At 38.3% G+C, this 27,094-nt stretch overlaps 1 protein-coding gene across 1 annotated transcript in view; it reads left to right on the top strand.

Moving 5' to 3' along the window:
* Nucleotides 1-27,094, top strand: part of LOC112563029 (1-phosphatidylinositol 4,5-bisphosphate phosphodiesterase classes I and II-like) — a 58,258-nt gene that overhangs the window by 12,248 nt on the left and 18,916 nt on the right. Inside the window, 23 exon segments of the mRNA XM_025236717.1 lie at nt 9,572-9,712; nt 9,957-10,090; nt 10,404-10,476; nt 11,460-11,468; nt 14,418-14,521; nt 14,804-14,970; nt 18,200-18,346; nt 18,730-18,884; nt 19,061-19,140; nt 19,352-19,436; nt 19,707-19,794; nt 20,345-20,685; nt 21,249-21,345; nt 21,851-21,935; nt 22,242-22,314; nt 22,517-22,568; nt 22,806-22,960; nt 23,453-23,617; nt 24,208-24,307; nt 25,194-25,298; nt 25,561-25,658; nt 26,160-26,168; nt 26,823-26,852. Of these exon segments, the coding sequence (XP_025092502.1) occupies nt 9,572-9,712; nt 9,957-10,090; nt 10,404-10,476; nt 11,460-11,468; nt 14,418-14,521; nt 14,804-14,970; nt 18,200-18,346; nt 18,730-18,884; nt 19,061-19,140; nt 19,352-19,436; nt 19,707-19,794; nt 20,345-20,685; nt 21,249-21,345; nt 21,851-21,935; nt 22,242-22,314; nt 22,517-22,568; nt 22,806-22,960; nt 23,453-23,617; nt 24,208-24,307; nt 25,194-25,298; nt 25,561-25,658; nt 26,160-26,168; nt 26,823-26,852 (2,493 nt within the window).

The raw sequence follows: 27,094 nt of genomic DNA, 5'->3' as shown, positions 1-27,094 counted from the left end.
ATGACAACCTGTCACGGTTCATCGGGTCATTGGGTCGGAGCTTTGGCGAGACAATACATGTCGAGGCTAGAGACCGTCAGGTTCGAAACCGCAGTGCAGCGTTTGCATTGTGACCGGTTCACAGAGAGAAATCGAGACTCCAGCAAGAATATGCTCTTGAGTTCGCAATAATTATTTTTATTTGTTTTACTGCACCGAATAAGCGTTATGTGCGAACTGTTAACAAGTACTACCAGTTCCCTACTGATGGATGGTTTTGTTAAAAAAAAAATAAAAATAAAAAAAAAAATGATCAAGTAACGTGTGTAAAACCTCCTTATATCTTAGACCCCATCTAGGACAAGGTCGGATTTTATTTTTTATTTTTAGTCCACATTTTGGTTTGATCTTCCTTTGAAACACGTTCACAGGACGGGAAAGCAGTAAGGGGTGAAAAGATGGAGATAGCGGCAGTCAGCGAGGGTGATACGACAATGTGGATAGAACTTGCTTATTTTTACTGGTGTAAAATAATTTCCATTCGTACATCGTGATAAGAAAGTGAAAATTATTGACAGAAACGAGAAGAGTAGAGAAGGCTAGTACTGTTAAAAATGTTTTCTATTTATTATTGGAAGACACCACACAGTTGTCTTCCCTTCTTCACTACTGAAATTTTGACGGAATCTCATTTAAACATATTTAATGCCTGGAGAAAAGCAGTCGTACATTTATATAAATTAATATCAAATGCTTGTTAGATGTTGTTTATGTGAAAAATGTGGATATTAGAACATTTGTTTTCAACGGAATGCCACATATTTTTCTGAAAATACCCCTCGATGACGTCACTACCGGTCGGAGTCGCGTGAACTGTGTCGACGTGGCGCGTGACCTCGGCGAGTGAAGCTTTCCTCTGTAAACTAATTATGCGAGTTTTTTTGTTGTAATGTGATGGTTGAATTTATCAGTGGATTGGAAGGGTGAGCTATTAGGGGGACTTCCTCCGTGTCAACGAGTAACGGCAACAACCCGGTCATGCCGAGGTTTCTACCCAATACTTTGATGTGCCGCCGGCCGCCTGGACCACCTGTGACTTAGGTAAACGCTAACTTCCATCAAGATATTGGAAAGGGCTTTTCTTCAAGGCATGGATTTGTAAACGATAAGATAAGAAGAAAAAAGGTCCATTTCCTTACTGTTGGTGACATTCATAGAGAGTTCATTTGTGAAAACAAAATAAAATAAAGTTCGTTTGTGCTTCACAGAAGATAGGTCTTAGCACGTTGCAGTGGGAAGGAATAAGTAATTTAAGATGGGAAGTGAGTAGGTATTATGAAAATGAAGAACGCCGGACCACAAAGCAGGACTGGGTATGGTTGGGGTAGATGGATAAGGGAATCCAACAGGAAAAAAAATGTTTTCAAACCAGACTTGAATGCACAAAACAAAGAGAGAACAAAGGGGTAGGAACATTCTCCAAATAAAGAAGTGACTGTCTAACCCAAACGACACATTAAATTATTTTTTTACAAAATTCTGTTGCTTTCTTATGTGTCAGAAATAAAAATTTAATAACCGAGAAAGAGTTTATCCTGCCACTAGAGATACCCAGACAGATCAGTCACGCTGGGTAGGTCGCCTTCCTTTCTCTTCATCGGCAGAGGGTGAGTTGTTGACCTTTTGCAAGCGATTGCGGGTACGGGACCACCCTCCGCCGCGGGCGCACGTGCGAGATGGAGGGAAGTGAGAAGGCGTGCAGCTGCACTCTGACATTCCAGGGAGAGGCTGGAGAGGAGAGAGCACCAGCCGCACAACAAGAAAAGAGTTTTTGCAGCGAGGCTTCACGCCAGAAATAAAGTATCGATCCTGCAGGGGCGGCATCTTGGTCAGGCCCCTCTCACTCCACCCAGCAATCCTATACACACCCGGAAGTGTTCCTTTGGCAATCAGATAGTGTAGAAACCCAGATAAGAGTGTTGGGGGTTTTAAAGACCCAGTGGGCTGATCCCAGTTACACAGAGATTCGCAGATTAGGGAGAGACAATGTAATGGGACGGTGTAGTGCTATGTAGGACAATATGGTAATGGGAGGGTTGATTCGAGGAGGTGAGTGGTTGATGTGGCCGGGGTGGTGTGTTTTTGGGTCGAAATGACCAGTGACCCAATGAGAAAGCCGTCTCTTTAAAAATATGCTTATTTTATTTTATGTGATTTCTGTAGAAAGTGTTAATACAGGGCAAAGAGGCCGCCATAAGTAGTCTATTTTAAAATGTACTTAATGTTTCAACATGTAGCTTCTGCACACACACACACAAAACTGTAATAGAGCACAAACTGTTTGTCGCAAGCCATGTTGGGAGGTACACGTGTAGGTAATCATTCATCAGCCATTTACAACTAGTACTGACACAATGCTTGTACTGTGACATAAAGACATGGTAAGCAAGCTGTTGGGGCTTTATATGACACCACTTGCCAGTCCTAGTGTTTCTGTTTTTATGGTCCATCCAACCCATGTATCTGTATTGTTGTTGTATTTTCCGGATAGTGCTTGTGTTCTTATCAGTAACAGCACAGAGTTTGTCATTTTTAATACTTCTTTTTTAGCTAGACCAACTTTACACACCAACATTAGAAACTCTGAAATTCTGCAGTGTTTTTCCTTTGTGGATATCTGTGGCTGGACCTAAGATGATAATCAATCATTGATTTGAGTTCAAACAAAGCTGTAATAGCTGATACCTGACAATTTACCTTGTAGTTATCTTGCCCAATCAAAACAGAATTATTTTACCACTTTTTTTTCCCCTCCTGCTTAATTTCATTTTCTGCACTCTTCATGTTTTCCTGTGCTACAAGCTTGGTCGGAGTTGTAATATGTTTATACAAGAATCCCTTTCTTTTTTTTCATTTTTCCTAAACTGGACTTTGTGTGTGTCCTGATGTGCCTGCCACTGTGTGTTTAGAATGAGGTTGTCCTTCCATCTCGACCTCTTTATTTCCTTGTTGGGGAAGACTTCACAGTCCATGTGTCCGCAGGCCTTGGCTCTGTTTAGCCTGTGTTGATCACTGGACTTTTGTGTGTGTTAGGGCTCAAATGTCATTCTAGTGCGACTCATGCTGCATTACTGCATGGCATGTACTGTTTGGAGGATGCTTGCTCCTGCTTACTGGGCTGTTCCCACGTGACGTCATCAAAACATGTGTAGAGGACGGCAGACCTCGGTTGCTCAGCCTCCAGTATTGAAAGGGTGCTTCGTTGTTAACATTACAAGCATAATGATTCCTTTTGTTGGATTTTTCATGATTAGACGCTGAAGTATGGGTTTACCCCACACCTGTTACCTTAACTTTACCTTAGGTGAACACATAAACAAAAGCACATTTGATGCAACTGTTGCAGACGACTGAGTGAACAACCGATCGGATGTAGTCAGTCTGACTCTGCTTTATCATTTCCATTAAAATGAAAAGTGTAACGGAGAAAAAAAATCCTGACGCAGCCGAAATACTAACAGTATTTTATCCTGGTTCAAGGGAGAGGTTTCTGCTGGCATTTTAACTTGCTTACTCTCCCAACATACAGGCATTATCACAGTACACAATTTTGTGTGTAGCGTGGAGCAGTGCCAGAAAGATAAAATGTATTTTAGATGATTTAACCTTGGATAATTTAATTATTCCGTAAAAGATTATAAATATACTCCCCAGAAAACAGTAAATAAATTAGAACATTTTAATTATCTTGTAAGATTCTGTTCTGGTCCACAGCAGAAGTGATATACCCATATAACCCCACACACCCATTACCAAAATATGGTAAATGACAACACAAAAATACAAACACAAAATGAGTCAGCAAATTATTGTTGTTTTCAAACAGGTTATTTAATAAAGGTCCTTACAATTATTAAATTAGGTTATGCGTGTGCTGATTAATTATTATTTGCTGTTTGTGCATAAGTCACAGTACATCTACAGTTCAAATGAGTGTAAACGGCTTTATTCTCTCACACACACCACCACCCCTCCTGGCCTCACTCAGGAAGAAAGGTGTTGACGATAGTAGCAGCCGACAGATGTTCGTTCCGCAGTGCAAAAGTGGAAGAACCAAACACAAGCAGAATGTGCCGGACTCTTTCAGTCTCTGCTCTGCTTTGTTTCTGCTACCCGCTATCTGTAATTACCACCTCGGCGAGTGTAAACAACTGTGAAAGCGATTTTGGTGGACTAACAACTTCTCTTTGATTCAAATCGCTTTTTATCCATATAACCGAAGGTGAAATCATCCATCTCGTAGATGATACAGTGAAACACTGCTATCAGCTAACCACACACATACTCATGGCCCCCCTGTTCCGGTCTGCGCACGGCACTAAGCTACTAAATGCTGCTTAGATGTTGCTATAGAAATACCCTATGAAATACCCTCTTGTTTTCTTCCTGCGCATTTAGCAGTAGCGCGTGCACTTCAGTTGCACCTGCATTTTGGAGATTCAATATTTTCTGTACAACTTGTATCAACAGGCGGCTGTTTCACCATCTGTACAGACAACTGGCAGTGTCATTATCTCACCTTATGTGTGTGCGGCATTGCAGAGATCTTGTTTGATCAAATTACCCAGTAGTGAAAATAAAAATGTTCGAAATCGTATAAATAAACTGGGCAGACATGCTAGTACGTAATTGTTACATACGCTGGTTTTTTTTAATATATTTTTTGGGTGGGGGGATGATTTCATAATCCGAGACCCGCCCTTAAAAACGAAACAGAAAATAATCAGTCGATATGTTTGCCTGAATTTTTTTTTTTTCTGGGTCTAGCTGCACGTTTCTGAAACTTAAAACTGTTTTCAAAAATCAAATTTATAAACTGTTTTAAATCTCTCCTATGTCATTTAAATGCGTTTAACACGGGCACATGAAAAATGGGAGCGAAATTCAGGCCTGTGCAGTTTTATCTTATTTAAGACAATTGTAGTTTAAGCTTTATAGTTGTGATGACCCTTGTGCTTCCATAAAACTGGCTATCTAAAGAGATGTAATGCCTAGAAATGTTTAAAATTGGTTAGTTAACTTCCCTACTAATAAATACAGGATTTTAACCTCTAACAGCGGCGAGTACATTTACCCAGTCCGTGCAGGGTAACAATGCGGGGGAGCGGGTTTCGTGAATACCAAGCACTAGGATTCCTGAATTGGTGATCTTGACCCTAATGTCAAGAAACTGTTTTATTAGTGTTACATCTTTATCATGTAAAACTGTATCGCTGACACTGGATAACGATGATTTTCCTTTTCCTGGTTGACCACAAACCTTGTCCGGGTTACCGCGATACAAGTCGCAATGAGATCAAAGGCAGTCGGAGGCATTTCATGAATGGGATGTGGGGACCTGCCCAACATATAAAGATTTACGCCCTGAAACATAAAATTTATTTTCATTTTCGTTTATCCGCTTTTATTTTCAAGCAACTGTACAAAACTAATTTTTTGCTTCCTTAGGGAAGTAGTAAACATTAGGGAGAAATAATATAGAAATAAATGTTTACTGATTTTAACTTTGTTTATAAGAATATTTCATTTTGTATTACATTACAATTTTAATAAAGTTAGGGAATAAGATTTTTTGTGGACTGTATCTGCGTATTTTGAACTTGTGTTTAATTTTCTCCCTCATCCCCACCCCATCATCGGCGTTTAATTTTAGAGCCCTCGGTAACGTTTTTAAAATGAGAAAGTAAATACCAGCGATAAACATGCTCCAAATATAGCCTACGACAAAACCGCAGACGAAAAGGAAGATGGAAGCCAAATTTTGGCGAGGACCGGCCAAACGGTGTGGATTTGCCAAAGTTTCAACTGCCGTCCGCCACCAGCCACAAGCCACACAGTTTTATATGTTCAGATGTGAGGCCTCCGACTCGACCTCTTTCACACACAGACCCCGGGTGCCGAGTTGCACGTTTTCTTTACGTGACTAAGGCACGTTAGTACGCACTAGGAAACGCTGGCACGCAGACTCCGACATCTGACAAGTCTCCTGCCACCTGGGGGTAGTCATGCTGTGCAAGTACACGACCCACCCGTTGGACAAGGTCGCACCAGCCTCGCGCTGCACGTGTCGACGTGCCTGCACCACGCACAAGAAAAATGGACTTGTGGAGAGGATGTGGGCGGAGGAATCACAAAAGGGGGTCGGTGTCTTTGGGAACAAGTGGGAGGGCGTGGGAGTGAAGGAGGGGGGGGGCGTGGGAATGTGCGATGACTGACATGCCGTTGCTACAGCGCCGGTGTAAAGTAAACCCGTGGGGAGGTTGTGGAAGCAGTGAAGACTGCAGTGGAAATAATCGTGTCTCTCAAGGAGCCCTTTGCACATACGGTTATATTTGTGATGGTGTTTTGCGGTATTTTGCAGTTGTGGACTAGATCAAGTGTTTGGAGAAGGTGGTGCGCTAAGGACACTTAATTCACCTTGACTTTGATGTTTCAAACGATTTCTAGAGATAAAAATATTGTCGAGAAAGTTGAAACATTTAAAAGTTTGTGGGCTGCGCGTATATATATATATCCCACACACACAAAAACTATCTCTCTCTCTCACAATCAGTAAAAAGCACCATGTTTAAATCGATCTTTCCTTAATAACTTCGCATTAGAAATCAATCCACGACAACGCTTACGCCGTGCGTGTCCGTGTAAGCAGTCGGGTGTACACATCAGCAACAGGCCCACCCAGGCGATGACGTGCGAACTTGCAGCAAGCTGGCCAAACCCCAAATCGGTTCGAAGAAATGTATCGATTCTTTCGCTTGCCACTTTTTTTTTTTGGAACTCGTCAGACGTCACGCTTCTCGAGCCCCAAGCGTATCCTTCGCGAACACGACAGATCCACCCCACTCCTCTTCCCCTGCCACCCGACCTCAGTGACGCTAATCATGGCGGAAGGTGTTGGGAGGTGCGTGCTTTTCAGATCATCTCTGGTTCCCACCGCTGGCTGGTTGGCTAGACGGTCCCTTGGTTTCCCCGAATCGCCGCCATTGCAGGAAGAGTGAATGGATGTTCACGCACTGCTGGGTTCTTTCATAACAAGCCTACATGGTAATGGGGTCGGTAGAGCGTGCAATTTCCTGCTAAAATATTATCCCGTGTGGTAGACCAGGGGTACCTGGTAATGTTACGAAAGGTAAACCACAATCAGGCAGACAATCCGGCAACACGACAGCTTTGTCGCTGCTACAATGGACGCCACGGGTGGGAAGAATTCCGTTTCTGCACTGACTTCTACGACACACGCGCACACCGTCTTTTAATGTGTCCTTTAATGGGGTGCAGTGGAAATACATTGACAATGTAAAAAAAGAAAAAAGGTCGGTCTTGCCATTCTGTGGTGTTCAGGTATTGTTAGTCGGACCTCCAGCGGTCCAGTGCCAGAAACAGTTGACTGGTGGTCTTTTCAGAGTAGTCATTACCAATAATAGCTGGACACAGTTGCTTCTAATCAACGCAGGTCTGCCTGCTCGCCTTTCCACCGGTCTTAAGGCCGTTTTTAATCGACTAAATGTGGACAGAATTTTGGCAAATTTTTGTCAAAGATTTTATATAACTGTTCTGTAAAAAATTTCGACAGTGCTCGCTCAGGCATACTCTACTACGTGCAATGTTCTCATACGCGCGCACACACACGCACACACACTTCTGAAGTAATTAACGGGCGCACTTACACTTCTAAGTAATCAGCAGATTATAAATATAACCGTAAGTCCCCGTAACCACCAGGACACAGACTGTTTCAAAGTAAAATATCTATGGCAGTAGGTCAGGACTAGTGAAATGACTGAGAATATATCTCACCAAAGAAAGCTCAAGTTTTTATTGCTGTTTTGTTGGTGTTTTTTTTTTTTCTACAATAGCTATCATTGACATCAGAATGCACTACAACGAAAACGAATTTCATTGAAAACCTAATCCTCTTTTCGCTACCAAGAAGTCAGCCTTTTCTCTTGGCCAGCTTCCATGCCGGATGTTGCCAACTGTTCAGCCAGACGCTGTTAGCTGTTAAAAGCGCCCTGTGCGCGGACTGGCGCGTTCTTCTCTTGCACAAGCATTACGTCACAGGCACCAGAGGGCCGGATCAGGACAGCTTGTAGACATCCTGAGTGTCCGCACCAATACAAACCTCGGGAAACCGCCATTCTCACTCTGTGGAGGGTAGTGAGTGTATGTGTGCGCGCGAGAGAGTGTGTGTGCGCATGTGAGAAAGTCTGAATAGGTTGAGTGGTGATGAGAGTGTGTGAGAGATTGTGTGTGTGGCGGGAGTAGGCTGCAAATGAAAAATGCAAACAAAAAAGTCTCATTCCCATCACACATACAAACTACTTTTGTATCCCCCAACCCACAAAAATAAATGTGGTTGAGCACCTTTGTATTAACCACACATATCCAAACATCTTTTGCTTGAGCATTGAAAGGTCTTTTAAGATGGTGGTGAAGTGGGGCGGGCATGAGAAGGGAAACTTGTTTTTGTGGGGGTGGTAGGTGTCGGCAGAGAGGCGGTGGGCGGACTGGAGGAGCTGAGTCTGTCTAGTGTTTTACGTCATGTGGGTAGCCCCCTGTCTTCCCCATCTTTTACCTGCAGAACATGATCGCTCGCCTTGTTGCGATTGTGAACGGCGCCCTCGCCGAGATTGTGCACCTGGATGTCAGGTGTTTATGGAGGAGGCGGGGAGGGAGAAGCGTCTACGTCTTCTCTTTGTGAACAGCCACAGAAAAGTGAGCAGTAAGGCCAGTTTTGCGTTGGTACAGAAGGCAGAGGCGCCTGCTGGGAAGGTCCGGAAGGAAGAGGCGTTTGATGAACTGTCTGGCTAAGGTCGAGGGATGGATCAAAAGATGGCGAGCAAGACCTGTGGAGGTGTCACAGCGGTTGGGGGTGGGGTAGGGGTGCCTGCTGCAGAAGGGAGGCGATGAAGACTAAAGGAAAGTTGGCACCAAGAGTCTTCTGGGGCATGGAAATCCCGGTCTTCGCGCGGAGAAAGAAGACTTTTTTTTAAAAAAAAATTGTGAGAACCCATGTTGTGAAAAACTTTTAAAAATATCAAATCAAAGAGTTGGAGGCTTGTGTTCCTATCAATGTATATATATTTAAAAAAATAGAGAAAGACGAATACCAACAATGTCCTTTCATTTAAGTTGGCAAAGAGCATGATGATTTTTTTTTCTTGTAAACCACATCTTTATTTATTATATTTACTATAAACTATACTTTATTCCAGCTTATTTGTTAACTGAATCATGCAGTTTTGTTAAAAAATCACATACTAGTTTGTTTGTAAACCATGTCTTGTGCTGCTTTGTTTCTAAAACACTATATTGTACTGTTTTGTTTTTAAACCACATTTTATACAAGTGGTTCCATCTGACTCATATTTCATTTTCTGTGGGGGTGGTCTGGCTTTGTTACTTTTAGTGCAGCTATGCTGACATCATCATTTGAACATTCCCTCTTCCACAGTCTTTCATTGCTATTCCAAAGTTTTAGTGCAAGAGACACTTTGTGGTGTGTTGTGACATCACTTTGGTGGTATTTCAGGATTCCAAGCTGAAAGATTCGCTGATGATCGGCCGGCAGGACATCGCACTGGAGGACAAGACGGTCACTATATACCATGGCAATGACATGGTCAATGTAGATGTTGTCAACTTTGTCTGCTCCAGCAGAGATATAGCCCAGGTACCTGCCACTTTCCTAGCGCTAAATATGGTACAGCAGCAAAAAGAAATTTAAAGCTTTTCTGTTGTTCTGGTACATTGTGCAGTAAATCTTTCACTTGTTTGTGGTGGTTTGTGTGTAAAGGAAATAAGGTGGGGAAAAAAATTTCATTGTTAATACCAAAGGGATAAATCTTGAAACAGACACTGAGCTGATTTGTTATGCAGCTAGTTAAAATGATATTTTACTTGAATTATTCACACAGCTTTGGACAACAGAGCTGCTCAAGTACTCCGTCAACCTGCTGAGCATGAACAACTGCTCACTGTCCTTCTTGCACAAGTGGTACACCCGTACCATGCTTATGCTGGGCACTGATGGCAAAATTCCAGTGAAAAAGTGAGCAACATTGCTTGGCTGTAACAAAATAAAAGTTGATGCCTCTGAGTATATGTTGTCAGATTGTTATGGCCTGAAACTCATCCCCTTACATCTCATATAATGCTTCCAGCTTTTGAAAATCAAACTTGGGTATGTGAACAAAACCCAGCAGGCCCACTATTTTATGCTTTGTATTCATGTTTTGAACATGCCTCATATCTTTTAATTTTATTCATGTCCACTTCTGTTTTTCATAAAGTAGTCATAAAGAAACTGTCATACTTTTTTCCTTGCGAAGAGTATATTATAATATGTCACTGTGGTTTGACAGTATTATCAAACTGGTAGCCAACAACAGAGAGGACAGACGGAGAGTGGAAAAAGCACTGGAAGCTGCTGGACTTGCTGGGGAAAGGTTAGTGAAAGATAATATCATTCAAGTGCATCGACTGTTGTACTAGTGGTTTTCTCATCATTTCAGTCGGTTGTCTTCCTGATCTTTTTCCCCCTTAAATTATTTGTAAATTTATTTTTCTCTCCAATAGTCTTGTTCTACAGTATTCTACAGTGCATGGAGCTAGAACTTTCCACATGTATAAGACATCTGTCAACCATGCAGGAGAGCAGTACTCTTTATTAACCAGAGAAAATCAGAGATTAGAATACTTGCTGTATGTATAATAAGGGAGAGAAGATTATTAAATCTCCACATGCATGTATTGTTTTCCTCTTACAGCTTTGTGCACTGAGTTATTAATCTTATAGAGCCTTAAAATTGAGTCATGGCAAGCAGTTAAATGCTTCACACTCATTTTCAAGACTTCTGCTTGACTGACTTGTACACAAGTATTCTCTATTTCCAGTCACAAATTTTTTAAACAATGCTGAATGTTGTTCTTGGTCCTTCTGATGCCACAAACCAGTTAGGGTTTCGTTTTCATTGTTGCCACATCATGTTTAATCTCATTTTGCTTTTCATGCTACTTTTTACGATGGCTGTCCTTGTTATGCCTACTCCTTCTGATAGTTGTAAATGGCAGTGCTGGATTTGTAATCTGATTTGTTGCAACTAAATGGCTCAGATTGTTTTTATCACATTAGCAACATCTAAACTTTTAGAAACCACACCCCAGCAAAGAAACAAAATCTTGGCACGATCAATAACTGCATGGTCAGGACAAAACATGATTGTTCTGGTCATAAGCCTAGCTTGCACACAGTTCAGTGCCAGGATACTTCTCGCAGACTGGAATTCCTTGTATGAAGGCAAATCTTCTGGTCAGGAGAATGTTTGCCCATTCAGCATCCACTTGTTGGAACTCCCTCCCTCTTGTGATTCACCACCAGCAAAAGATAGAAACATTCAAATGTGCCCTTTGTTTAAGAGGCATCTGGAGTTTTAGGCAACATGTTTCAATCTAAGATATGGTTTGTGAACAAAGCAGCATAAGGCATGGATTACAAACAAAAATGCATTGATCTTGAATATGAAAGGTCAGCTGGTGGCAACAGTAGAGACCAAGAAGAGGATCCGTGAGCTACAGTCTCGTGGAATTAGTTTGAAGCCTCAGGTACTCATACTTAAAGGAAAGAGGTGGAATGCAGCGAAAGATTGCTAACTAACGAAGAAACAAGGCCAACCATTTAGACTCAATCTAGCCTGTCATCTTCTTGCAGAAGTAATAAGGCTGTGCTGCTGAATGTAAACATTCTTCCTCTCTCCCTCTCACTCTGTGTGTGTGAGTGTGAGAATGCACTTGTGTGTTACACATTCATGCCAGAACATGGTACATAGGGAATTGTGCATCTGGTGAATTGGCTTTTAGGAGATGATAAGCAACATTTTCCAAATGCCAATAGAGCTGGTGCCTGGGAAAAAGTCACTCATGCGCCCAGTACTTGGCCTTTATGGCACGTAAGATATTCACACTCATTGATGGCATATTACATAAAAATACAGTGTCATCAATCATCATCATCATTTTCCCCTTTACTGATACCTTTTGTTGGGAGGAGCATGTGTATAGACTTGGAAATGGACAAGGTTCACCATTAATACCTGTCTTGGGCAAGAGTGAGCAGGTCATTTATGATTTTGAAAAGGATGTCTGCACAGTCTGCAATAACAAAAATGTCATTTTCTTGTGAAGGTTTACTTGCTAAAGGGCTGGGAGCAGTTTAGAGCTTAAACCTGGACACATTCGTCATGTTGAAATATTTGTAGAGGGATTTTACTCTTGACATGAAATTCCTTAAGAAAGTCTTAGTCTCTGGTTTGAAGATTTGACAAATGTGCTCTTTAGATTGCTTCGTTATTCGTAGTTTTCCATTATTAATTTCTTTAAAAAGCGTGTCTGACAGTAATGTTAATACGCTTTTTGATCTGTCAAAGTGCTGCAAATGACTGGCACAAATCTTCTAAGAGCTGATCAATAAATAGTAAAGTATTTATGAAATATTCTGGTAACTATATTCCCATCTTCTTAATGCATGACATTTACCAGTTCATTATTATTGCAACACCCAGCCTTGCCACTATTTGTGCTGAGCGTTGCTGGCCTTATTTGCTTCTGTTGTTTTTGACATTCACTGAAGTTTCTTTCTGAGGATGTAACATACAGATTTCTTTAATGTTTCAAGTTTTTGTGTGTGTGTGTGTGTGCGCAGTATTTAAAATGATCTTTTGTGGTTGAGCCTGCAGAAGTGACTGAAATTTTAGTTTGTAAGATTTAAAAAAAGATGATCATGGTAATCATATTTATTCTGAAATGATTTATTGAAGTGACCTTTTGGAGACATTTCCACTGTTGGAACCTAGGTTTTGATCAGAATGGTTGTGCTACTGCCATTTTAGCTTGCTGCAGTGTCACAAAACCAATATGATGGGCAATAGAAGTTGACTGGGTGTAAAAACAATGTTATTTTTGTAACCATGATAGTCAAGAACATGGAGTGTATGTGTGGGGGGTGACAGTTGCATGACTGTTACAACCACCTGGCCTGATATGCATGCCCTTTCACAGTACAAAACACAAAGAATAGATTTTGTTAGGCCTTTCCCGCCTGGCACAACACATAAGTATGCATTTAAAATAGGTTAACAAATTATAACTGTAAATTTTTATAGTCACTTTGGCATAGTGGCACATACAAAGACACAAATATCAATCCCAACACTGGGCACAATCTTGTTAACTGTCCAAGAATAGTGAGTCAAGCCTCAATAGGCAAAGCAGCCAGCCCTGTAAACAGACAAAGAACAGTATGCCCAAGGTGAGAGCTGAACCCAGGACAGCCAACCGTCACAATATTGGTGACATGCGCTAACTGTTGCGCTACTAGACTGGCCTGTCAGAGCTTAGATATGAACCCTGATTAATTCTTGCTGCTGTGGTGACAGGCACATTAGCCATTGTGCCACCCACTGCCCCAAGTCTCATAAGCTTACATTTTTTTTAAGCTGTCCATATAGCCTATGTACAAAGTAATCAAAATTCACATTTGATGTTGAAAACACTGCCAACTCAATAGGAAAAAGTAAATTTTCTGCTCTACTTTTTATAATTCTTCTGTCAAGCTGGCTATCTCCACTTTTATCCTCAGGCATTGGATTACACATTAAAATTGTGTTCCTGCATGTTATTCATAAAACTTAATCTGCTGAATGAAGTCTCAGGTATTGTCACTGGTTGCCATGAGAAAGACTTTCTGAATTTTAGTATTCAAAAGAATTGTACTGCTGAGCCATACAAGGGAGACTAGTTACACATTGTTCCACAGCCCTTCCAAATAAGCCTTACCTCCCTTCTCAGATCACGACAAAATGCTGGTAGCTCAAGGAAGACGACGCTCTGCTGAGTTTATTTTTTCTTAACACCTTGCTAGGATTGAAGGACTTTAGAGTTAAATTTCATTACACTGTAGTAGTACTTAGATAAATGTAGTTCTTTCATAAATCTGCTATGTTGCTTTTAGACACACACTTTTTGCAAAGACAGAAAAGAGCAGCTCCACTATGCAATCTTTTTATCAGCGTTTCATCATTTTTCAGTTAGAATTATTGATTTATTATTCCAAAGCATCACATTAATTACTAGCATGACAAATATTGCATCTAGGTCTGGTGACAGTTCAGAAATTTAACAATCAGCTGGCCAGTTGTTATGTCGCTTTGTACCTCTGTCTCTCTGTTTCTATCACACACACCTACCTGTGGGATAAAATGAAAAAAGAAGCCTTGCTTAAGGCTAATTTGATGGTAAGGTTGTAAAAATATTTGTATTTAACTCATAGTACTAGGACCAACAACTGACCAGTGTGTTGTTACAATGTGGGGATGTTTCAGGCAGGTGATTCAATAGATCCAAACCAAATGACGTTTGAGAAGTTCTTCAATTTCTATCACAAGTTGATTGCCAGAGATGAGGTGGACAAAATCTTTGCCGACATGTAATGTACCTTACTCCTCATTCTGTTGGAAGTAATGATGCAATAACTCTTGTGAGACATTTTGCTAAGCCACCAGGCATTAACTCCTTATAATTTTAAGACTCTTTATAATTGGTTATTGCAGTCAGTTGAGAATGTAATGATTGTGTTTATGGCAACTGAATAAAGGGAAGCATTTTGTGATAGTCATTAGAGGTAGTGCTTTTAAAAATCATTTTCTTGTGTAATGCAACATTAAGATTTTTAAGTATGTTTATCGGGATCAGTAATATTTCATTGCAGAGGAGCAAAGAAGAAACCATACCTGACAGTGGAGCAGTTCACGGATTTTCTAAAGGACTCACAGCGGGATCCACGACTGAATGAAATTCTTTACCCTTTTCCAACCAAAGCTCGAGCTCAGGAGATTGTCAGCAATTATGAAAGCAAGTCAGGCATGGCACACAGAGGTACTTCAGTTTGAGAACTCATGTCTCTTTTGCTTCTGGTTTCGACAGTTCTTTTCTGTCAGTGTAAATGTTAATTCCTCATTTTGATTTTCATACGAATACGGTTTTTAGTGAATTGGAAATGTGCCTTTTTGTATCTGTCAGGGGAAAATGTTGAATTTGTTAGTAGATGGTATGAAGAAGTTTTTGTTCTTCTGCAGCTTGGTATAACACTGGGGGAAGGTGTGAAGTGAGTGCAATGGTTAGTCCTTGGAATTAGCATTCCACTGCAGATTCATTGAACAATTTTGTGCTAAAAGATGGTCAGGAGTTACAGAGAGTAAATGAGGTGTTTGTCACTTGACAAACTTCATTATAATCTGATAACTTCTGCCATAAGACAGGCCTTTGATGTAAACAGGCTTTGCTTACTCATCGTCCGATGAATTTTGTGGACATCAGATGACTGGAGATTGCTTGTAGCATTATCTTAAAATTGTCAGCAGATAATTGCTTTTCGTTGTAAAGACTAATAAACTTGTATATCTAGATATAACTTTTTTCATCGTATAGATCTTCCTCATTAGTCGAACATACTAGAGTCAGTCTTCCATTTAAAAAAAAACAAACTTTTGCTGCTTTCCTTCATCATTGCAAGCAGGAGATTATGAACTGTCATAAAATTATCAACACCTTATTCCTTGTTCTCTTAATCTTCTAATGCAAACACTTTGGTTTCTGTTCTCTATTTCAGACAAAGGTAAGACAGTAGGGCTGATCCAAAGAGCATGCTGTTTATGCTTTGTACCAGATTTCAGTTATTTAGTGAGAATTCTTTTTTTTTCCTGGCATGTCTCTGTACTACACTATTATTTGGTCACTTGTATACTGGGAACAAATAATACTCACGGTGGAAAAGGCTTGAATGCACAGATGGATTTTTATGTTTGTTATTTTTATTTTTCTAGTCAGTATATTTCAGCACCATAAACATTCTTAGAGATGAAGATACTTAGATCAAACTCCCATTTTTGTGTTACTGGTGCAAAAGAATGTTTCTCACATTATATAGCCACCTTTTTGCTTGAACTCATAAAGCATGGGATGAAGTATTAATGCTGGTATATGATATTTTTAAGGAGTTTTTATGCCTTAATATTTTTAGTTTTTAGCTTTAATAAAAAAAAAGGAACAAAGATGAACAATTTTTTATAATAACGGAAGTTAAAATATGAAGAGACTGAAGAATCCAGATTTTGGAAGCTTCTTTGTGTTTTCGTTAACCATTTGTTATACTTCAGAGGCCTTTACATGTCAAACCTATAGACAGATGGACCACTCTGGTTCACTGCCCTTACCTTCAAGACTCTTTTTGCATGGGGCTGGAGATGGTGGTTGTATAGTTAAATGAAGAACAAAACAGTTGATAGCAATCACTTATTTACTTAAATTGTTTGTGCAGGATTGATCTATTATGCTGAAATCACCAAATTCATGTGTTCAGTGTGATTTAGATCTTAGTTATGTAAAAGAAGTTGAGGGAAGGGGAAACTAGATGAAGTGGATTAAAATCTTTTGTTCTACTTTCTTTAGCTAGTCTCTAGTTTTTATTTTCAGACTTAACTGCGCTGAGCTTTTTGCAAGTTAATTTGTTGTTTGTGCTATCCAAAGCATAATCATCATCATACGCAGAAATGATCGTTCACATCCATAAGAAAAATTTGCGAGACTAGTGGGTTTTGGCCAGAAGAGAAAACAATTTTTCCTGTAAAACATTTGTCAAGTCACATTAGTTTTGTTAACAGTAAAGACTGAAAGTGCCATTGTGGAGTGGTAGATCTAGTGCGTTATATCTGGATACTTACGGAGTGTCTCTTGTGAGTGGACAGAGATACAGAAGTGTTGTTTTGAGGTGGTTACTGAATACTGAGAATGATCAGATTAGGAATATATCATTGTAGCATTATCAACAGAGTGAAACAGCTTAGGGGTAACTAAAAAAAGCGTTAAAAATAAATGTTGCTATTTGTGCAGAACTTATTTTCAGTTGTCATCTTCAATTCTGTAATAATAAGTCCATTCTTTATTGAGAAAGGCATTGGGATTTTCTTTCTGGCTTTTGTATACATAATTTATGTTTGGATGTAAAGCACTTAATTTATGCATGTGCAACCATCATAGATCTGTAGTGTCATTTCGCTGTTAGATTTCATGTGAATGCATTTACTTTAGACCATTGTAACCACTAGCCAGCATCAGCACAACTGTGACATTTTTTCAAGTTTTGGACCCACTCACCTATGTGTGTGCAAGCGTGCTGTAGCTAGATATCACAGCCATTGAATTAGCGTGTCTCAGCTAGTATTCTGCTCCCTGTACTCAACCATGTATACTCTGTTACCATAGCAGCAAGCCCCATAATATTTGTGCATTATTTCAAAGCATTCCCAATTTTTTTTTTCTCCATTTCACTTTTCCATTCCTGACTAGAGAATGCATACTCCAGTTCCTAGATTTGTTGGAGTTCCTTACCTTATGATATTTTTACCTTTTGCTTAGACATTGAATTAGATGCATGGTGAAAGGATATCAGCTGACCTTAAACAACATGTTTAAGTCTTGTTTGTACTTTGAGATTTTAGCTTTGCTTCTGCTCTGTAGCTACTGCAGAAGTATCTGAGCATCTGACCCATAGCTGTCTATAGTCCCCGTGAGACACTTGCATGATGAACAAATGAATAAAGCATAAAGCATCATTTCTATAGACCATGCCAGATAGAGGGCTTTTACCTCCCTCTTGATACCTTTTTAGCAAAGTGTGATGGCATTACTTTTGTTAATATTATTGATCCTTTTGTGAGTGCAGTGAGTACACAATCAAAACAAAAGCTTCATTGAAATGCAAAATATAATTTTGCCATCAATTTGAATTGTGACTATGCTGCAAAATTCTTTATTCAATGTGTAATTTTTGTGCCAAGGAAATTCCATACTCCAGAAAGGAATAAGAGATATATTGTTAAAAACAGCTTAATATATATATATTTTAAAGTGCTTGTTTATTAGTTTTTGACATGCCTTTCTCACCGAATTTTAAGTGTCAATCTTGGCATGCTGTATCTTAGAAAGACATGATCCATCTGTTTTAACTATTTACAAGCCTTGAGATTCTCCCACAGCTGTATTTATATCTTCTGATGAAATCTTGACTGTGTGATACTGAGATCACATGTAGAGGAAAATGTTTCAGGACATCTGTCATTGGAAGGTTTCTTAAAATTCCTAATGTCAGAGGACAACAACTTGATACCAGGGGATAAACTTGACTTGAGTGAAGACATGAGCCAGCCTCTAGCCCACTATTTCATCAATTCTTCTCACAACACATACCTTACAGGTGACTTGCAGCAAACAAGCACAGTTTGCTCCTTAAGCTTTGCAGAATGCCTTTGTGTACATGTACTCACTAGCATTTTATTATACGACTTTATGCTTCCATTTGTATACATTTTTAAGATTGACTGAGAGATCAGTTCTGTAAAGAGCAATCCATGGTTTTAATTATTAATTTTGTCGTAACGTGTTTGCATGTTAAAAATTAGTGATTTGGTGTAAAACTGCCATTCATAGACTTTAATTTTTTTATGTCTGATCCATTGCAAACAAGGATCAGTTCTATCTTAAAACATTCTGGGTTACATATTTCCTAAAGAATAATGTTGATTTTCTAAAATCGTATGTTTTATGAAGTTTTATATTTGTTACTGTTCCAACACATAGGTCATCAGTTGACAGGAAAATCTTTAGTGGAGATGTACCGCCAAGTGTTGTTAAGTGGCTGTCGATGCATCGAACTAGACTGCTGGGATGGCAAAACAGATGAAGAACCTATGATAACACATGGTTACACCATGTGTACTGATATTCCCTTTAAGGTTTGTATCATTACACTCTAATGGTATGTGAATTTTTATGTCCCCCACTTTGTCTCCCTTCCATGTTCTGATTTTCTATCACATGTCTGGAGGTACCTGAGTCATTTAAGTCAATGTTTTCATCTTCTATAATTGTTTGTGGCTTACAACAACATGCATTCTTTTGTTTTGGGCAGGATGTTATAGAAGCCATAGCAGAGAGTGCCTTCAAGACTTCAGACTTCCCTGTGATTCTTTCATTTGAAAACCACTGCAGGTAAGAATCAAGTCCTTTATTAACTGTAGCTTGACACTGAGGTAAGTGGGCATATCTTTCTGGTGTCACTCTTGATTGTTCATAGTTAGCTTCAAGGTCTTTTTTTGTAGAGAGGAATAAGTTGGCAGTTGTCTTCAGACTGTTGACAGTGAGATACAATTCCTGGTAAAGTTCATGCAAGAAGGATCATAAAGTGATGTCATGTGTGCAGCCCTCGACAGCAAGCAAAAATGGCTCATTACTGCAGAACAATCTTTGGTGAGATGTTGCTTGATGCACCATTGGACTCCCACCCAGTAAGACCCTTGTCTGCCTCTAATCTTTTTTGGCTATTTTGGCTACAGCATATAATCTGGAGACAAATTTTTCCTGTGAAGTGACAGCTCGTACATGGGTTGAAAACAATCAGTCATCATGTTTGTAATACTCAAATAGCATTTAAGCTTCATGGATTCACAGTTATTGCAAGTATTTACTAATTTACAGATTAGACAACCATAGGCTTTTTGTCAGCTGTCTTTTTCTTTATGTTTTACTGTTTTACACTATATTTTACTGTTTTGCAGTTGAAACCAGGTGTCCCACTACCCAGCCCTAATGATTTGAAACGGAGAATCATAATAAAAAATAAAAAAAAGCATGTGCACAAAGAAGGTATTATAAAAGTATTGCTAAAGATTCTTTAAGATGTTTGTTTGTATTAAAACTGCATTTGAACAGTTTGTTCTAAAATATATTTAAGAATAAAATTCATTTCTATCTGCATCACATTAATTCCACCCACAATTTTTTAAAGCACTTAAGAGGTACCTGTGTCAAAAATAGCTTCCCTAGCTTATTGATTCCACTTTCTCATCTGTTAATAATGGTGTATGTGTGAGCGTGTCTGTCAAGAAGACAATATACATGTGAGTGGGTGCTGTGGGAGTGCTTTTGTAAAGTGCAAAGCTGAGTTGTGTATTTTTGTTATTTGTATTCTTGCTATTATTCTTATGTCATGATCATCATTTAGGTCCATTATTATGTTTAATCTATTTGCATAAATTGCATGAATCTGAGGTAATATCACATCCATGTATACTTCATGTTATATTTAAGTCACTGTTTTTAAAGATAAACTTGTCTAAGATTTGTGTTTTTGCTTTTATCTAGACATTCAAAAGTTAATGTTTCATACCTTGATGATTCTTTGTCTTGATAACAGCTCATACTACTAAATCAAGTTCATCAGGTACTAAAGAGTCTTCAAAATCCAAAGTTATGTCTGAAAGTGAAGACAACAAAGCAAAAGCCATCGCAGAAGCTGAGGATGCAGCTGGTGAAGCAGACGTTGTAACAACCACGTCAGGACGGAAAGCCAGTGGAACAGAGTCATCGCCAACACATGGTCCTTTGATGAAGAACATGTCCATCAGCAGCTATGGGGAGAAGGCAGATGACCTCTTTGAAAGTGAAAGTGATTCAAGTGACAGCGATGAAGAGATATCATCAGCAGAATTATCGGAAGAAGAGAAAAAGAGACGACAGCGAGTAAAAAGGGACAAGGTAGAGGAATTTTATCAAAGCTTTTCACAGCTCCTAAATTTTTTTTAAAAGACATTTATGTTACTTTTGTTCTGTCAGAGCATTATGTAGTGTTGCAAATAAAGTCACAAAGAATGCTTATTCAGGACAGTTGTGACAGGAATTTCTTTTTCTTGCCCAGGTCTTGTATTGTTGCCTGATAAGTAGGTATACTAGATTTCTTCCTTAGTAAGCAATTTAGTCACTAGAAGATTCACTTACTCGTTGGCTGAACCAGATCCTTGAAAGCAGTTGCCAGCATAGAATCAGTAGACAAAAAAATACCAATTTATGTAATCAGTCATTACTCTTGAACAACAGGGGCGGGGGTGGCGGAGGGGAGAACGCCACACCTTTGCCAATCTGGCTAGGAAGAAGCGCTAATCTTCATCATTATCACATGACTCATCCTCCTCACTCAAGTCTGCACAATCAGTTTCATCACTTTTTAGAACATGATGTGTTTTTGCTTGCACATGCAGATTCATGTATCTCAAATATGTGTTGCATATAATCATTTGTGTTTCTGTCGCTCTTGTTTTAAGGGTACAGCTGGTAAAGAAGCAGAAGCAGCTTCTGAGATGTCAGCCTTGGTCAACTACATTCAGCCAATCCACTTTCACTCCTTTGAAGCATCAGAAAGTAGGCGTGGATAAATTGAATTTTTTTAGTTTCATGTGAAAGATGTGTTAGATAATGATGAAAAGCATGTCATATGTCATATTTTTCATAACTTCACAAAAATAAATAAGCTTTGGGGATCTATTAGCAGCTGGCTAAATTTTTTAATTTATGAGGTATGAAAATTGTCTGCCAACTTGCTATTTTCAGTCAAAGCTGTAAAATTTTCAACCCCCCACCAAAATTAAAGATTTCTGCCAAAAATTGTCTTGCCTCTCCTAGAAAAAAAACAGAACATTTTATTTCTTTAAGCATGCTGCAGTGGTTCACATACAAAACAGAAATGCACCACTATTGACCACTTCCAGCCAGATGATGGTGGCGTTTTGATTTTGGATTGTGTGTTGATTGAACCCTATCATTAATTTGTTTTATAGATTGGTGTAAAACTGTCATTGACCTTTACCTTTATTTTAATGTACTTTGTCTTCTAATAATGATTGCATATCATTTATATTTTTTGCAGAAAGGAACAAATCATATGAAATATCCTCTTTTGTGGAGACACAGGGAACAAGTTACTTGAAAGAATTTCCTGTAGATTTTGTCAAGTATCCTTTTATGACATAAAATAGCTTTTAATTGTCTGTTGCACATAAAAAGATTTGCAAAAATGTGAAGACACTTGAAAAAAAAATGGAATTTTATGCAGTGAGTAAAAGTGCTGATCTGTCAATCTAATCACCACTAATCTGTCTTAGGGAAGCCTGTAGTATTCTGAAACATGGATTTGATTCCAAAAAATTTAACATTTTGAATTATTTCAAAAAAGATTATCATTTTTAGTACAGGTAGTTTCTTTAGGTTTGCATCTGTTTTTTTTAGTAAATGTGGTTTATAGACTTTAACTAGCCCAGTTACAACAAGAGGCAACTGAGTCGGATATACCCAAGAGGAACAAGAGTAGATTCCAGCAATTTCATGCCTCAGGTAAGTACCTGTAATGTGCAGATAATTTAACGTTTCAAAACGTCAGGAATTTGTTTTTGGTATTTTTCCTTATAGAATGAATTTGGTAATTTTGTTCAAACTTCTCCCCCTTTTTTTTTTAAAAAGATCCTGATGCAAACCATCTAAAACTGTGTGAGACAAATGTGGAGGCTGAATTTAAATTTGTGAACTCTCTGTACAGGTTTTCTGGAATGCTGGCTGCCAGCTTGTGGCACTTAATTTTCAGACACTTGGTAGGTATCTAACCTGCATTTATTTCTTGATAGTCATGATGTGTGGCAAACAGGAATGAAATGTGTCATTCCTTTTTAAAGAAATTAATGCTAATGATCATGATTTCCTGTTTGTTTGGCAACGAGTTTTGAAAACTTCAACATGAAAGTATTGCTTCAGACAAAAGTTCTTTGGTGACTTTGTTTTTATTGCATATATCACTCTTTTGTAATGATAAAGCATATTTCTGTTTTCAGACCTAGCTATGCAACTAAATCTTGGGATTTTTGAATACAATGGACGCTCAGGATACATCCTAAAACCTGACTTCATGCGCCGCTTTGACAGACATTTTGATCCCTTTGCTGAATCTACTGTTGACGGCATCGTTGCTGGAACGGTGTCTGTCAAGGTGGGAAAAAAGTAACTGTTACACAATAGTATAATGAACAATATCAGTCTACAGTTTTTTTTTAAGCATTTGACTATTATTATGATAATTTTCTTTAACTGCTATTGTGTCTGACATACTGACATATTATGAATGAGACCATTCTTATGACGTATCTCTGGTGCACCAATGATCCTTCTGTCATGCTAGATCCAAGCTATGGAATTCCCTACTATTTTCAGCTCGAACCATTCAGCCTGTTCCATGTTTCAAAAAGGTGTTACCGAATTTCTTGTTTTGGAATCTCTTGCAATAAATCCATTCCCATTGTAGTCCTGTGTTGTTTATGTGTGTGCATGAGTGTTGTTGAGAAAGTACTATTCTCCTTATCAGGGGAATAACTTTGCAGAACTTGGTGATGTAAATGTTTTGTTTAAATTTGTTTTTTCTTTTGTGTACAATATTATAACTATTATAAAATTTAAAATATTTATTTGAAATATTTTGTTGCAGATTATATCTGGTCAGTTTCTGTCAGACAAACGAGTTGGTACCTATGTTGAGGTTGACATGTATGGCCTACCAACTGATACAGTTAGGAAGAAGTTCCGTACTAAAGCAGTCTCTAGCAATGGCTTGAACCCAGTGTATGATGAAGAGCCATTTGTCTTCAAAAAGGTAAATGTACTATTTAATAAATTCTTTTTTTCTTTTATTGAGAATGTTCTTGGGAATGTAGGTCTCTCTCAGTGTACATATATATATATCCACAGCAGACAACCACCTACTCAACAGCATTTTTTTTTTTTTTTTTTTTTTTAACAAAATGCTGTTCAACCGTCTAATGTATTTTTGAGAAGTTGTGCTTTGTTTATTATCAATATTTTGAGAATCACTTTCCCAACTTTTGCCATGCTGTATTTGATTGTTTTATTTTAACTTAATATGTTTAAAAACATGTATTAAAAAGAGCTTAAGAATTACTAATATGTAGATGTTCTTTACGGCCCTATGCTCCACTAGGGGTGATTGGGAACAAGAAGAAGATGATGTTCTTTTCATGTCAGTATTTGAAATGCTCAAGGAATGTGCCCTATTACTATTATGACTATTTTGCACTGTTTTGATCATTCCTTGATATGTATGACAGCCAATACTTCATTGTAGATGCAAAAGCAATCCGCATGGTGCTTTTTTATTTTGTGTACCTGGTCCTAATTAAGTGTTTTTCTTACCATCTTCAAATGAATGTTAACACATTTATGCAGGTTGTGTTGCCAAATTTAGCTACTCTTCGACTGGGGGTTTATGAAGAAACAGGCAAGCTCATTGGCTTTCGTATCTTGCCTCTAGAAGGTCTTCGACCAGGTAAGTTAGCAGAGAGCAAGCCTTGCTGAGCCAAGAATGTCTTTAATCTAAGTATGAAAAGATGGGATGTGGCTGATTCCTGGCTGACTTCTAATCTGTGTGAATTTATGCTTCAGATGTTTGTTGATGGACAGTGAGGTGTAAACTTTTTTGTTGGGGTTATAGCTTTGGATCAGAAGTAGCTAGCTACCTCACAAGATTCCATGAGCTATCACTAATGACCCAAGATGGTTTTTTGTTACTTTTCTCCTCAGTTCATTAAATTGTCTGTTCACCCTCTGGAATAGATGGAATATTTTTTATGGTTGAAGAGAAGGACAGGAGCTTATAGAAACTGGTCCATGTATAAAGTGTGGAAACAAAAGGGTGTTTGCTGAATTTGGAAGTCTATGCCCTGCTTCTATAGCTTTCCCTGGGTGGCTTTATCAGCAGCTAGGACTCAGTGGTATGGTACAAGGGATGAGGTGGTCACTGTCATATTATCTGGTTATTCAGAGAAAAATAAATTTACATTTTTCTGTTTGTTGTTGAAATTTGCTGGTAATTTGATTGGTTTTCCAAATAAGAACTGTTTCAAGATTAAGAAGCTTTTTGGGTTTGTTTTTTTTTTTGTTAAGAACATCAGCTGTATTAAATTACTTTTTGAAAACCACTTGTTGCAAATAGTCGTTTATGTTTGGAAAGCTTTTGACAGTTTAGTTTGTTTCAAAAGAATTGGTTTTGACAGGCAGTTAGGAATTTATTAGTGCTGAGGACAATGTTGATTTTTGTTGTATTGCATGTTGGTTGAGGTAAACCGTATCTGCAGTTTTTATTAGGAGTCTTTTTAGGTTGGTATGAATAGTGTGGATAATAAGAAACAGTACGTTAACTGATTTGACTGCAGGTTACCGCCACATCCCTCTGAGGAACGAATGCAATCAGCCATTAATGCTGCCCACCCTCTTTGTGTTAATCAGCGTTGGAGACTACGTGCCTGACCAACTTGCTGGTAAGGGTTCTTTACAGCCCTTTGTTGAGCTGTTCTATGTTTATATGACAACAGCACATGACCTGGCTCAGGTCACATGCTTCATCTTATAATCACAGAAACGAGATTTGCGAGACAGTTGCTCAAAATAAGCTAAATGCTGTGACACATTTACCTGAGTGCTTACACTTGATGTTGAAAAGCTCTGCACTTTCTAAATATACAAGTACAAATATATTACCATGTACATACAGTTAGGAATGGTGTGTTGCTTCTGTTGCAGCTTATGCAGATGCTCTGTTGAACCCTATCGCCTACATCTCAAAACTAGAGAAGCATGCACATCAACTGGAGATTCTTACAGAGGACTTTGATAGTGATGTGAGCATCTGGTCTTATTAACAGAAAGTTTATGAAATGATAACACCTGCATTACACCTATATACTCGTTAACTTCTAAAAATGATGCCTGAAATCTTGTTCAAAATATGAGATCTCTTTTGGGTTTATTTTAAAATAAGATACATTTAGAACTTCTTGGGGAGACAGAGATTTACTAAAAGAAAACTATTTCAGTATTAAAAGCAGTCATGTTGAAGCTTTGCTTTCAGAGACATTTGGTAACAATTTACTGTGAGTTGTACAGAAAAACAATATAGATATTTCTTTAGCTGGTTAATGCCTGTCTTTGTGAAAGAGTGAAAAATTAATGTCAGAAAAAATGTTTTCATCATGGCCGTGGCAAGTGATAATTTAAAAAGTGAGTTTTTAACTTTTTCCCCAAACCATCATAACTTTGACTTTTAAAATAATTGTAACTGTCAGGAGTGACTTCAATTTTTTAAATTCGTTTCTTTGTCAACATCTATCTTTGATGAACAGGAAGAGCGTGTATGTAGTTTTTTTTAATATTTGTATTTGTTGTCATTGTCTCATACTTTTATTGTCATCCACATTTTCATTCATTTTAGAACTTTGAGTTCTTTTGGCAATTTTTGTGGTTATCTTTTTTTTTATTGTCTTAGTTTTTATTTATTTATTTTTTCTTGAGGACACATTTTGATCTTTTGACTGTTGTACTAGTTTCTGTCCACTATGTAGTGTTCTAGTTTTGATTAGTTACACAGTTCATTCCAGGATTTCAACAGAATGACCTTCAGCAAATTTCAAGTATGAAGGGTCTGCTTGTTGGAGCAAAGTGTTTTGCACAATCAAATTTGTTACTTTTATAGTAAAGAATGTTTGTGTTTGCAGATTTATTTTGTGCTTAAGCAGTTGATAGCATTAGTTTCACACAATTTTTAGTAGTAATTGTCTTTTGTGTGTTGAAAACCATGTCCTTGTTTTCAAGAATCATAAGAAATAACTTTGAAACAGCCCTTTATGAAAGTTTTCTTTATTTTACTTCAAGCATAATTCATTTTCAATTTGAAGAATTTTTTTATTGGTTATAGTTTTCAAAATTTGAGGGGTAGAATATGTTGTTTAAATTTGATTTCTTTCACAAGTTGCTTTCATTTTTTTTATTTTGACACGGGTTCCCAGCTTCCGGATGATTTAGCTGATCAGTCTGATGTAAGTGTGGGATGCCTAGCATCTGCCAAAGTTCTGTAATGTGTGAAAAGCTGTGAATGTTGTCATTGTAACTCTTTCTCATATTAACATTAACGTGTGGAGAGTAGAATAGAAACTATAATATAGTGCTATTTTAAAAGCTTCTCCTTTCAAACAAAATGCTTATTTGAGGGTTGTTTTGGTTGATCTTATATTTTTCAGTTTTACCATGCAAAAGTCACAGGACTTACCTGAGACTAATC

Source organism: Pomacea canaliculata, linkage group LG4, assembly GCF_003073045.1.
Source record: "Pomacea canaliculata isolate SZHN2017 linkage group LG4, ASM307304v1, whole genome shotgun sequence".
Lineage (NCBI taxonomy): Eukaryota > Metazoa > Mollusca > Gastropoda > Architaenioglossa > Ampullariidae > Pomacea > Pomacea canaliculata.
The sequence above is the reverse complement of the archived record's forward strand: the minus strand, read 5'-3'. Positions and strand labels throughout refer to the sequence as shown.